Below are 13,674 nucleotides of genomic sequence, written 5' to 3'. Positions count from 1 at the left end.
AGGAATGTGTGGGTAAGAGAAGGGTAGAGATTCAAGGATGAACACAGGAACGAAATTAGGTCACCAGAAGACCAAGGGGGGAAGTGCAGACACTTTTTCCTAGAAGGCAAGTGACAGTAAGAAGCAGAGTAAATACTAAAGTGTGTGAAATGCTTTCAGTGCCAGGTGAGCTGCATAGCTTTCTAGATTTTCTTTCTCTCCTTTTCTAGAGCTAATCTGCATTGGCATTTGCAAACTTTCATCATTTGATAATAAAGCAGCAATTTTTAATTAGAAACAATAAAATTACTACAATGTGATTTGTCAGTGCAAGACTCAAGACACATTTGTTTTTCCTCCGAGATAAATGTGCTTGTATACAGGTCCCAGAGGCTCTCTCCACACAGTCAAAACAAATTGAAAAGTTAAATAATTGTTCAGTTAATATGATCCATGTGAAGAAATAATCTGGATGATTAAGGCAATAATGTTTCCCCCCTTACTAACAGGGAATTTTGCCTGTAATTAGTCAGACAAATTGTCTCCTTGTTAATGTTGTGTTGAGTATGAAGCTTTTGTGCATTGACCTCTTCCAGCAATTTGCTGTCCAAATGCCAAAGAGTAAAGCTTCGCTTAAAACTGTTTTTACCTCCTGGTGTTTCTCTTTGCTTTGGGATCACAGAGCAATATGTCACTTAGTCAGTCTTTCTTGGAGGGAATGCTACCCAGGGAACTTTGGTCCTCTTTCAGTTGCTCAGTAAACTTGATTCATTTCATGGATCCCTTAACCCATTCAAATGTTTTTCTACCTGAATAGATTCGGAGAAAAAAATTTTTTATAAGTTTCAAAGGGTTTCAGGACAAATCAAATTCATTACTAGAGCTGAAAATTAGTCATGCCCCTGGGATAATGATCAACACCATGCTGAATAGATGTGAATTTGAAGGTTCATGAAATTCTTTTGGAAGAGGTCAGCTCCAAGATGGCATAGCTTAATAAATTCTGCTGAATAAAGCATCCTCTGGTGCAATTCCCTGGCTGTGTAATTCTCTGATTGCTCTGATAGAAGCATAATATCTGCAACTTGTACATAGCCCACTATTCTGAAACTTCTTTAGATACCCATGTCTTCAGAAAAATTCCAAACAAATATTATTTCAGCATAATTTTCAAGCTTACTTAGCCAGAAAAGTGAGAGTTTAATTTTAAATGAGCTAAACTTAGACTTTTAAGCCTTTTCTTTAATTAGTGTGCTTTTCATTCTGCTATTTCAACAGAACTTTAGAGACATTTTCTTTCCTGAGATATATAGATGTATCCAAATGTTCTCTTGCACAATGGTGGTTTAGTAGCATTTCCTCTATTTGTGCAGAAGTATTAGTTGCGGTTTTAGTTATATTTCTAAAGTCTCTGATCCATATTGAGCATTCACATCTATAATTATTTCAGAATTCTGTGAGTGATGTGTATTAGTAATAATAAGTCTAAACTTTGATCATGAAGCTGTGTTTTCCTGATAGTGAATAAGAGATATTTTGTGGTTTTCTGAAATAAATGTCCTTTTCAGAGAATTAAGTACTTGTTATTTTTATTTATTTTTTTTAAAGAGAGAGTGAGAGAGGAGAGAGAGAGAGAGAGAGAGAGAGAGAGAGAGAGAGAGAGAGAGAGAATTTTTTTTTAATATTTATTTTTTAGTTCTCGGCGGACACAACATCTTTGTTGGTATGTGGTGCTGAGGATCGAACCCGGGCCGCACGCATGCCAGACGAGCGCGCTACCACTTGAGCCACATCCCCAGCCCAGTACTTGTTATTTTTAAAAAGTTGAATTTGTAATTAGTCAACATTGTGGAAAAACTATAGTCATGGAGGGAAAAAAATCCTATAACTAATGACTACTACATGGTCCCCAGTATATGGATGGACTCCATTCTCCAGTTGTATTGTGCAATAAATGCTTTAAAAATCAGCCACACAAAATCGTTTGTGTTATTAGAGCAAAAGACTACATAGAGTTTTGAGGGGAAAAAAACACCAACTTTTACATCCATCTCCTTACCAGGCTTTGCTAGAGGTGGTAAATGACCTCTTTGAAGAACAGACTGACCTGGAGAAAATTGTCAAGAAAATAATGCACCGGGCCCAAACTCTGTTGAAATGTGAACGCTGTTCTGTTTTACTCCTAGAGGACATTGAATCACCAGTAAGTTATTGTTTATTTTTCATATAAGTCAAGGACTGTAAATGGGATGATGTTGAGTTTATCTGTAATTAAACCTATGCAACTGTGAGGGGAACAATTTTCTTCCTGAGTCTTCTAAGGACCAGAGGTGACATTTTCTAAATGGAAATGTGTTTCCTTCAGGTGTATTTTCATTCTTGTCTTGTTCTCACCTTAGAAACGTAGACTCTCAGCTGGCAGGGACCTTCAACATCTATCCAGCCCTGTGCATTTGCAAATGAAGGAGCTAAAGGGCTAAATGGTTTGCCCAGTCTCAACAGCTCAGTTAAAAGAGAAGCTAAAATGCCAGCCTCCCACTTTATTTGCCCATTAGGTAGAAGGTCCTCTATACTCCTGGGAGTGGATTGCAGCTGAAACAATGTCCCTCAGGGCAAGCAAGCAAATGACTGGGGAAGCTGTGCCCTTAGCTCTTGAAGCCAAATTGAATTTGAGCCTCCCAGTGAGTAGCCTTAGCTGGGCTGTTCTCTGCTGCATAGTGGTCTTGCTGGGATTTCCAGGCTCTTTCCCGGCTTCTCTGGATCTGTGGACACTGGCACAGAGCAGCATGAATAAGTGGAGGAGGTACCTTCCCACCTCACCAGGGCCCCTGGTACTCTGAGGGAAGCATCATGGAGCATAGGCCTGTAGCTTGCTGTACCTTGGTGATTTGTGGCCAGCTTTTAGGTTCTGTTCAGCCCTTTGGCTCTTTGGGAGAAACCTGCTGGAAAAATTATACAACAATATTGAAAATAATGATCTCATCAATCTAAGTTCTTGAAAGTTAAATGTCTGAACCCTTGGCAGCAATTTATGTCTTTGCTGAGAATTCTCCTCAAAGACCAGGAATTATATAGCAATTAAGAACTCTTTTAATACCTTAGAGAATGATATTTTCCTGTACTTAGAAAAGATTATTATCTTTGCCTTTAGGTCTGTTTTCCTCAAAGAATAAGAACTTGAGGATAAATTTTACTGATTTAATAAGTATTATAAAACTCACAGCATTGAGTTTTTAAAAACATCTATGCATGCTGAAAATGTTTAAAAGTGTTTCCCCAGATTTTACCAAAGCTTGGAATTATTCTGGGTGGGTATGGTTTACACAAACAATTGCCTTGTAAGTATCCTGCAGTTGTGCAAAACTCAGCTGGCCTTTTGGAGGATGGACACACACACACACACACACACACACACACACACAATCACACCAATATCCCATAAATTATGGAATGTTCCAGGCCCTCTGAGAAGCATTTGAGTTCCTTTATTCCTCACCTTATGAGGAAGGTATTAGTATTACCCTAACTTTATAGATGAGGAAATAAGGCTTCAAGAGCAGAGTAACTTCCCAGAGTCACTCCCATCACTTGACTCTAAAGCCCCTGAAAGGAGTGGGAAGGGCCCAAGGTGCTCACTGGTGCCTGGCAGGCTGCCAGGAAGACCCCACTAGACAAAGGCAACAAGGAACAGGGGTTGAGGCTTATGTTGCCAGGATCACCCTGAGGCACTCCCAGTTCTCTGAAAGAGCAAGTGGCTGCAGGGTAGGCTGGAATCTGGTTAAGCACAAACTTATTGTTGGTTAGTTCAGTTGTAAACAGGACATAAAAGTAATTTAACCAAACAAGGGTGCTTATTCTTGCTAATTTAGCTCTTGAGGCCTAGTTCTTTGGTAAATCAAATTAAAAAGTGCAGATTATGGAAACTCATATTAAAGGTGGGGGCAGGGCTGGAGAGTAGGGACTCTAATACATTCATGGTATAAAATAGTGGGGGGTTGTCAAAGAACATCATCTAGGTAGATGGTACAAGCAATAGAGTTATGGGCATATTACTGAAAGTTAAAGAGCTTTGTTGTTGTTGTTGTTGTTGTTGTTGTTATCACTGCTAGATACTATATATCAGTGGGGCTGGAGCAGAAAATGCTGGGCTACAAATCATGTCTTCTCTCTTCCCACCCCACCACCTCAAAGTGAGGATGAACTCCTCTAGTCCTGAGGGGCAAGTCTGGGGATGTGTTGTAAAGCTGCGAAGACTTCTTTGCCAAGGCTGCTGTCAGGAAAGGTGGTGGAGAAGTTGGGCATCACATGCAGAAATCCATCAGCTCTATGTTTACTTTTGACACAGTTCTCACCAAAGCAAAGCCAGATTGAATAGGCACCAAAATTTGTTGCTGGCACAGTAGAATCAACAGACAGAAAACTGTGCAATGTTCTTTGGCTGGACTTTCCTTCTTCCCCCAGCTCAGAATGCTGAATGACAGATTGATAGTAAAATCCTTTGTCATCTAGATTTAACAAGGGATATGAATGACTATTAGAGAGGAGACCCAAGTGAGATCCATAAACACAATTTGATTTGATTTGATTGACATATCGAATCAAATAATCAGACCTAGATAGCTTTTTATGTTTTTAAGGCTAAGAAAACAAAACTGGAACTTGACGATGTGATTTTTAATTCCTGAAAGTTCATATGCAAAGTAAACATGTACGAAGAGTCATACAGTTTGTTAAAAGGCAACAATGATGAGCAATAGGTGAGATTTTGCTGTGAAGCTGTTAAAAAGCACTACAAAATGGGAGACTAATAGCCTTGTAAGAAAACAGCTGAACAGAATGGATTCCAAAAGACCCCAACACCTGTGAGAAGCTAATCAAGACTGTTCTCTTGTATGGTTGACAGAATTATTTCTGAGGAGGAAAAAGGTGTGTTATAAGAATTTCAAACTTGACAAAGTCATCGTTACTGAAAGCATTTCAATAATAGAGATGTGTTAATAATTATAAAGGAATGTATGCAAGATTTCAACATCACCAACAAATCCAGCATTCAATTATAGCTTTCCTTTATTACCTATGACCTTTTCTTCCTTGTTATTATCAGCAAGCCTATTACTAGCAGAATGCTTCCTAGCGATCTCCATCACCTTTGATGCAGCTATAACAGCAAAGAGCTTTTTCCTGTGCAGAGTACTAGTTTCAGTTTTAGATTTGTTACAACCAGTAATTATCAACATAACATAAAGCAAAAATGACAGAAAAGAGGATTCATATCAAGATGTGAAAGGAAGCCCTCTCCTGACTTCCTCCCCAAGTCTCGGGTTAGCCTGGAATTCTGTTTCAGGGGAGGGAGGACACAGAATATAGAAGCGAATATTTAATTCTGGGCTTTTAAAATTTATAGCAGTGTAATTATTCTTACAAACCCAAACTTTCCATCAGTAAGAACCAGGATTTACTGACAAGAAGCTTGCTAGGAGGGTGCATTTGGTAATTAGACAAATGCTACAGGAGATAGAATGATCTTCATTCATTCATCAGATACTTTTCTGGTGCCTGCTGCTGCATGTCCTGGGATCTGAATCTTTTATTTCTAATCTTAAAGCAAACATAAATTAATGATTTATGTTAAAAGTCCAACATTAAAAAAAAAACTATAAACCAAAAAAAAAAAAAAAAGAACCAAGAATTTCCTAAAGGCCTGAAGAAATCAGAGGCTAAAACTATGAGCAAAGTAATAGATTTAGAAAGAGAACAGATGAAGTCCTAGAATAGCCAAATCTTAAATTGCCCAGAATAAGGAAAGAGAATACACCATTGTAGCCAGTCTTACTTACATGACCCCCAAGACTCAAATGCCATACAGTGGTGGGAGTGGCAGTCCAGGTGGGGGAAGTTGAATGTTGGTTCCCCAGACACCACTACAGAGAAGATGAGACATAGCAGTGTTGGCAGAGGTAAGGGGTAGTGAGTGCATCCCAGTTTTCCTAAAGCCCCAGAAGTGCAGGAGAGGCAGATTCAGTTTTTCCCATTTTCTCACCAAAGTTAATAGAGAGAGGTCTGGGACCTGAAGAAGCCTGCTATCAGGATTAAGGAGACATGATATTGTGACCACGTCCTGGAAGCATCCCACTGTTAGGAATGACTGTGAGGCCTAGTGGGGCTGCCCTGCCTTCAGCTGGGGCTAATCTGTGCCAGAGGATCTCCCTAGAGTGCAGCTTTGCTCCAAAACTCCCAGGAAGTTGCAAGTCAATCTGGAGAAAGTATCAGTATTCAGTGAGTTTAAATATGAAAGACTGAGAACATTTGAAATGGCTGAGTTTAACTAGAGTGGTCTATTTCTTTTGTGTTCTGTCGACAAGCAGAAGTGGGGATCGAGAAGAGATTTAGTTGAGTTATAGAAAAGTAATATATTACTTTTCCACACAGCTGTACCTGAGGCCTTTGAAATTTATTCCCAATACACAAATTGCATTCTCTACTTTCTCAATTTGCATACGTGACAAAGAAAAGGTTTGAAATTAGATGGGTAGAGAGAATGATGGATTATTTTACAAATGTTTTGGAAACAAATGTCTAGCAATAGGAAAAAAATACGGAAAGCCGGATTCCTACCTCTTGCTTGTTAAAATATAATTTTATGAAAGACAAAATTATGACTCTTGTGTATACAAAATAAATGCAGATTTTTTAACTCCTTAATTTATGAGGGAACCAGTATGATGTTAAAACCAGTGTAAGAAGCATTTGAGAAATTAGGTGCTTATTGGCAATGTAAGGGTAGGCTTTTAAGGTCAGAAACAAAACTGGTCAGAGACAAAACTAGACCATAAACTGTACCCTCTATGGTTGTCTTTTCCATTGGAAAGAAATCACTTAAAACTTCTACCTGAGAAAAAGCTACATATTAACATTTTACTTAGTACCAAGCCTGGAGTATTTTATCAGTATTAACCAGTAAGTGGAACTAAGCACATTCCTTAGGTTAGGAGCTGGTACATTTTTTCAGGAAACACCCAGATAGTAAATATATAAGGTTTTCCAAATTATACAGTCTCTGTTACAGCTCTTCAAATCTGCCACTGTGGCCCAAAAGCAATCATGACAACATATGTGTGGCTATGTTCCAATAAAACTTTACTTAGAACAGTAAATGAAATTTTATTTATTTAAAAAAGCAGGTGGTGGCCCAGATTTGGCTTGCAGACAACAGTTTACAGAACGCTTATTTAGATAATCACACATACCCCCACCCCATTATTCATTTAAAGATTAGTACATAACAAAGAGCCACCACCATGGGGCTTCTGCAAAGATATTATAAGCACAAAACCGAAAGGGAGGTGGAAGTGAAAGCTAGGCAAAGAGCACACACCACAAAAATTGATGACAGTTTCCCATGAAATGAAATTAAAGATAATGTGACCTCTTAGGAAAAAAAGAAATGTTCAAAACAGAGATACAAGGGCTCAAGGAATAAATGAGTAGCATAAAAAAAAGACCATTAAAGTGAGATGATAGAGCTTGGAAAGAAGCTGAAAATATATAACCATACAGAAATGGATATTACATTAAAAGGGAGGGAGGGAGGGAGAGAAGGAGGGAGGAAAGAACAAAAGAAAAAGACAGAAAGAAAGAAAAGAAAAGACATTTCTAAAATGCTTTCAGGGACACGAAGGATAAAATTGAAAATGAAATGGAAAGTGATAAGGTATAAAGAGAGAAAAGAATGATAAGAAGGCGGTCAGAATAAAAGAAGTTCAAAATAAGGATAATTGGTATCTCTGAAGACAACATGACAAATGGAACAGGAAAAAGCACTGGAAATTCTAGCTCTGGGACATTTTATTGTTAAAAAAAAAAAAAAAAAAAAAAAAAAAAAAGCAAAGTTAGATTTACATACTGAAAGAACATGCCATTTCAGGAAAAGTTGAATCTGACTGCTTAACACTGAGACTCATTTGGTATTAATGGACTGCAAAGATATTGAAAAAAAATCTGTAGGCAAGTAGACAAAAGAAATCAAGTCACCTCTTGGAAGAAAGTTCATACTGATACTACATTTCTTAGTAGCACTCTCTGTTTTATATTTTTCATTTTTTTAATTTGTTCTTTTCAGTTATACGTGACAGTAGAATGTATTCTGTCATATCATACATATATGGAGTGTAACTTCCCATTCTTGTGGTTGTACATGATGTGAAGTTAGTCTGGTTTCATCTTCATATATGAACATAGGAAAGTTATGTCCAATTCATTCTAGTGTGCCCTCTCTGTTTTAATTTTAACCTGTCAAATTTATCATTTTCTCTTTTTGATTTGTATTGTAAGGGTTTTGTTATAAAACTCTTTACAACCAGCTATAATGGCATATATACGCCATATACATACATATATATAAAATTTATTTTTGTATGTGTGTGCATGTGTGTGTGTATGTAAACCAATCACCTTAAATGGTTTTCCCCTACTTTGGAATGCCACTTCTATATTGTACCAAGTATCCAGCATACCTGGGTCAGTTTCTGCATTCACTCTTTCAGCATCAGTATTACACTGTCTCAATTTCTATAGTTTTATACTACAGTTTGCTATCTAATAGGGCAATCAGTCCTCAATGTTGTTCACTTTCAAAATCATCACATAACTATATCCTAGGAAGCAAGGAAAACATCTTTTTACTTAACCTTTCCTTTTATTAGAGATTAAAGTCTTATATAGCAGGGGCTTGTCCAACTGATTTTCCCCGTGAACAGGAATCAAGAACAAGTTGTTATTCCAATTGTCCGTGCTCATAAGACTTTTCTGTTTGTTGCCTATCATTCTCTGATACAGGTGTGTTCAAATCCCTAGCATCACAGATTTATCCATATCTCTTTGCTCAGTTATGCACGTTGCTAATTCAGTTGTCTATATTAATTATGTGTTTTTGAATTGGGATTACAGCTTCTTTTGACAGGAGGGTTTGTTTGTGCCTTTGTTTTCCTTCTATCTCTCTGGTCCTCCTTCCTGCCTAACAGTGTGCACAACTCCCTGGTGCCTAGTCAAGAACCAGGGCTGACTTGATGGCTCAGGTCTCCAGCTGGGTGGTAATATTACATCAAGCCTGAGGCAGTTGGTTCTGTAGGAATGAAGCTGGGTCATCTGTCTCAAGGGAACACTTTTATTCCCCAGTCCCCAGGAGGAGCTGAAACTCCAAGTATCATTGTCTGCCTGTTTTAGGACCTGGAGTGCCGAGGCCTTTGTCTTCAGATTTGTACTTTTATGAATCTTCTCTTTACCCTCCCTCTCTCCTCTTCTCCCTTCTTTTTAACCTTTAGATGTCTGTCTTGTTTTCTCTTTCTGTATTTTATTAGTCTCTGCTTCTTTTGGAAGAGACCAGATGTGTGAAAACATGAGCTTATAGCTGCACCCTCTCCACTTGCATTCCATGCACTGTAATCAGAAAACAAAATAAAACAGCATCATTTCAGGAACAGCAACAACAAAACAAAAGCAAAGCTCCTTCCTCCAAAAATAACTCTTCCTTATCGCTATTTTATTAAAATAATACCTGAAACAAAGCCTTTATTTTACTTTATTTTTGTGATTTTAACACTTTCACAAAGCTAATTACTACAAATGTATATTTCATGGCCTCTGCAAATTTCAGGGAAAAAAAGGAAGAAACAAATTAAAATCTAGCTATAGGAATGAGAAAAAAATCTTTGCTAGCTACTCTTCTGACAGAGGATTAATATCTGAAAAAAACAACACCCTCCCCCAAAAGCAAATAAATTGGCAAATGAGCTAAACAGATACTTCTCAAAAGAAGAAATACAAATGACTAATAAATACATGAAAAAATGTTCAACATCATTAGCAATTAGGGAAATGTAAATCAAAATGACACTGAGATTTCATCTCCCAGTCAGAGTGGCAGACATCAAGAATACCAACAATAATATATGCTGGAGAGGACGTCGTTGAGAAAATGGAACACTTTTACACTGTTAGTGGGATTGTAAATTAGTACAACTACTAGAGAAATCAGTATAGAGTTTCCTCCAACAATGGATGACTGGATAAAGAAAATGGGTTATGTATTCATGATGGAGATTTATTCAGCCATAAAGGAAGATCACTGGGAATAGAGGAAAGGGACAATGGGGGCAGTGGTGAGGGAGGGGGAAGTGCTAGGGAGAGATATTGGCCAAATTATACTGTGCACATATACAAATATTTAACAAATCCCACAATTATGTACAACTATAATGCACCTGTTAAAAAGGGGGAGGGATAAATCTAGCTATAGAAGTTTTGATTCACCAAGATCTTAACTCAGTGTTTAGAGCTTGTATTCATGGTCTTTATAGTAGGCAGTCAGGTATAAACTGATCAGTTTTCTAAATGGGAACCAAAAATAGAAATGAGAAATGCATTTATAGCCCTTTCTCCTGCCAAAATTAATATTTCACTCGCTTTTGCTTCTCTTAAGTGTTTCATTCAATGGATTTTAAGTGACTTTGTCAATGGCATTTTCCATTAGTCTTAAAAAAAAAAAAAAGAACAAAGCAAACAAGAAAACAAACCTTAACTGGCTACTGCTGTCAACATCAGGAAATGCATAGTCCTTTGAACTGAATATTCCATTCCATGAAACTGTCTAAGCAATTCTTATCACTTCTCTTAGTTCCTTTTCAGCTCACACATTTACTATTATCTCCATTTCTTTTAGTGTTTAGTCAAAGAAAGCAAATGTGGATGTTGTAGCCTTGGGTCCTAAGGCATCTTCTCAGCTGTAATGTTTTCCAGTATCCAGATTCCATGGATCATCCTGATAGCTTGCAGCTATTTTCTTGTCCAGAACTTTATGAAGTTTTTTATAGCTGGACTTATTATAAGGCTAGTTTCTGGAGTGCATTTTCTAAACTGTGAAGCACAACTATCCCTATATACTTGTTTTCTAATATGTCTTTTTTCCTGGTTCTTATGTAAATGTATATACAGTTAAGCCACTGAATGATCTTCCTGACCTTACATTTATGGGTGTGTGTGGGGGAGCACCCTGTGGTTATTCTGAAGTAGTCTATAATTTAATCTTCTTTCTCTAAATGGATTGTAAATATTGCTTTAGGCTTTCCTTTTCATATCACTTTCTTTCCATTTCCCTACCTTTCTTAAAATTTTTTTCTCCCTGTAAGAAACTAAATTCCATTTGATTTTTATTCCAAGTGTTTTTTTTAGAGTGAAAAATGGAAGATATCTAAATGTCTCTGAAGATTACCTAGGAAAGAAAGCATTGTTGCATATACACACATGCCCACGCACATAATCACATTGTCTCTATATCATATTATGTGTTTATTGATTAGTTCACTTTGTCAGAAGTCTAATGTGGTCTCCATTGAGCTACGGGTTACACCTTTACTTACTTTATTATATCTCAATCTCTCTCTCTCTCTCTCTCTCTCTCTCTCTCTATATATATATATATATATATATATATATATATATATATATATATATCCCACACACATATATGCACATATATATAGAGAGATATATAGATAGATAGGTATCCCTCTCTAGATGTCTGTCTGTCTATCTATCTATCTATCTATCTATCTATCTATCTATCTATCTATCTATCTAGAAGACCATGCCCTTTCTCTCTGCCTTCTCTTAATCCCTCTGTCTTGTGTTACCTCATACCTAGGATTCTTAACTGCTTTCCAAAGTTGCCAGTCCCTGGAGGCCCCAATATTCCTTATTGCTCATTTTTATACAAACTACACTCCTGTAACTGGTCCCGTTGTTGAATTATGTTCAGTTAAACTCTTTCTGGTGTTCTCTGTGTCTTCTGCCAGAGCTGACTACTGTAGTTCTTCAAGCTGGAGAACCTCTTCATTGCTCAGCCTAGAGCATGGCTGCTCATGCTTTAAGGCTCAGGTAATATGGAAATTCTCTTCTGTGCCCTAGTGCACATCGTGGTGAAACCCTACATTTTTGAACTTTTTCCCCCTCTGTGCTGTACTGTGTAGTGACTTCCTGAAGGACAGAATGTTTATATCCCTTGGTTTCTTCAGAGCTATTATAACAGTGCTTGATGCAATAAGTACTGGGTAAGTTTTGATTGAGTTGAATTAATGATTAGAATCATTAATAAGGGAGAAATTTATGAAGAGGGTGATGATGGATGATTATTTAATTCATTTTTTGACCCTTTGAGTATCCCTATTGAGAAAAAATAAGGGTTCCAAAAGTTTGGAAAAAGATTGGTGAATACTTAGTAGATAATTTTCTTTTTGGATGACGGAGATATCTGCTTGAGCATAGTTTTGTTTTTTAAATTGTTTTTAAATTAAAAGAACAGAGAGAAACCAGGCTAATGGCATTTGATAAGCATCCAAATCAAAAAGACTTCTGTCCGTGGAGCTTTTCCAAAGAACAAGCAGGGGATATTTTGCTTACTTTACTTGGTGTGTGCACCATTTCCCCAGGATGTGATCACCAGGGCTGCTCAACAATAAACGGGACTTGGAACCACTTGTTCAGTCTCATTGACCTGTAAACCACTTCTGAAATTTTCCTTATAAGTGTATCTTTTTTTTTCACTTAGTGTATGTGAATGTATGTATTTAACCCATGTTTATTTAGTATGTATGTAATAACATCAGAATTGGATTTAAATAGTATATTTTAAAAATTAATAAAACTCAAAAACGTCAAATTGGTCCAAGTCAGGAAAAAAGCATGACTTCTACTCTCTTTTATTTATTCATTCATCCATTTCTTTTTGTTTATCTTATGGGGGTGCTGGCAATCAAATCCACGGCCTCAAGCACTCTGCCCAAGTTCTCTACCACTGAGCTACACTCCTAGCCCACCTGTTTCCTTTTGATTATAATTTCTCCAGTGTCACTCTATATATACCATTGAATTGTATTAGCTTCTTTTTATTCTTATATAATATAAAATTTTGCCAACTAAAGCCTAAGCCTCCATATCTAGAGTCTTGCTGGGGTTTTATCACAGAAACCCAGTTGGCCACTTACGTGATGACCTCTGTCTCTTTTCCTTCAGAATTCCACTGATTCCAAGTGATCTAAAAGCCCCATGTGAAATCACCCCCATTCTAAATCACACTGTGCCTAACTGGCTATCCCAAAGCCCCAATCAAGTAAGCAGGTTCATTTATTGCAGAAGACATTCCAAGGGGTTAAAGATTCCCTCTCAGGAGCTAGGGGCCAAAGCCTGAACTTTGTTTGAGCAAGATTAAATTCCTTGCTACACACAAGGTCAACCCCATGGTTCACGAGTTCAGTGTTTGACTTTGGTCATTACAGCATGGGCTGAGATGGGGGTATTCTCTATGGGATGGAGTGCCAGAAGTTGAAAGATACATCATCTTGGGTTTTCCCTTTATCCATTAAACATGTATTTAGAACACCAAGCACAAATAAGACAAAATGTTTTGACTGTATTTTTCTTTTCAACAAAGTGTTTTTTTTTCTTTTAAGTGACTTTTTAAAAAGCTCTTCTTACATCTACATTGTGATATTTCATTAAGAGGAACTTGTACATATCTATTTTTATTGTGATTCTACATCTCTAAGTTCTATGGCTTGAAATTTCAGGATATCCTATTCTTTTACTGTTTTTTTCTTCCCTTGCCTCCTCCCTCTTCTTTCATTCTCATTCTCTCTCTCTCCC

At 37.2% G+C, this 13,674-nt stretch overlaps 1 protein-coding gene across 1 annotated transcript in view; it reads left to right on the top strand.

Annotated features, from left to right (window-relative positions):
- PDE11A (phosphodiesterase 11A) overlaps window positions 1–13,674 on the top strand; it is a gene marked incomplete at both ends in the record, with an annotated part of 382,619 nt that overhangs the window by 129,552 nt on the left and 239,393 nt on the right. Inside the window, one exon of the mRNA XM_081261295.1 lies at window positions 2,042–2,182. Coding sequence (XP_081117421.1) covers window positions 2,042–2,182 — 141 coding nt within the window. The remainder of the gene's footprint in view (window positions 1–2,041; window positions 2,183–13,674) is intronic.

The sequence above is a fragment of the Spermophilus citellus genome (genome assembly GCF_964194105.1).
Source record: "Spermophilus citellus genome assembly, chromosome: 11".
In the NCBI taxonomy this organism is placed as follows: domain Eukaryota; kingdom Metazoa; phylum Chordata; class Mammalia; order Rodentia; family Sciuridae; genus Spermophilus; species Spermophilus citellus.
This window is presented reverse-complemented; position numbering and strand designations above follow the sequence as displayed.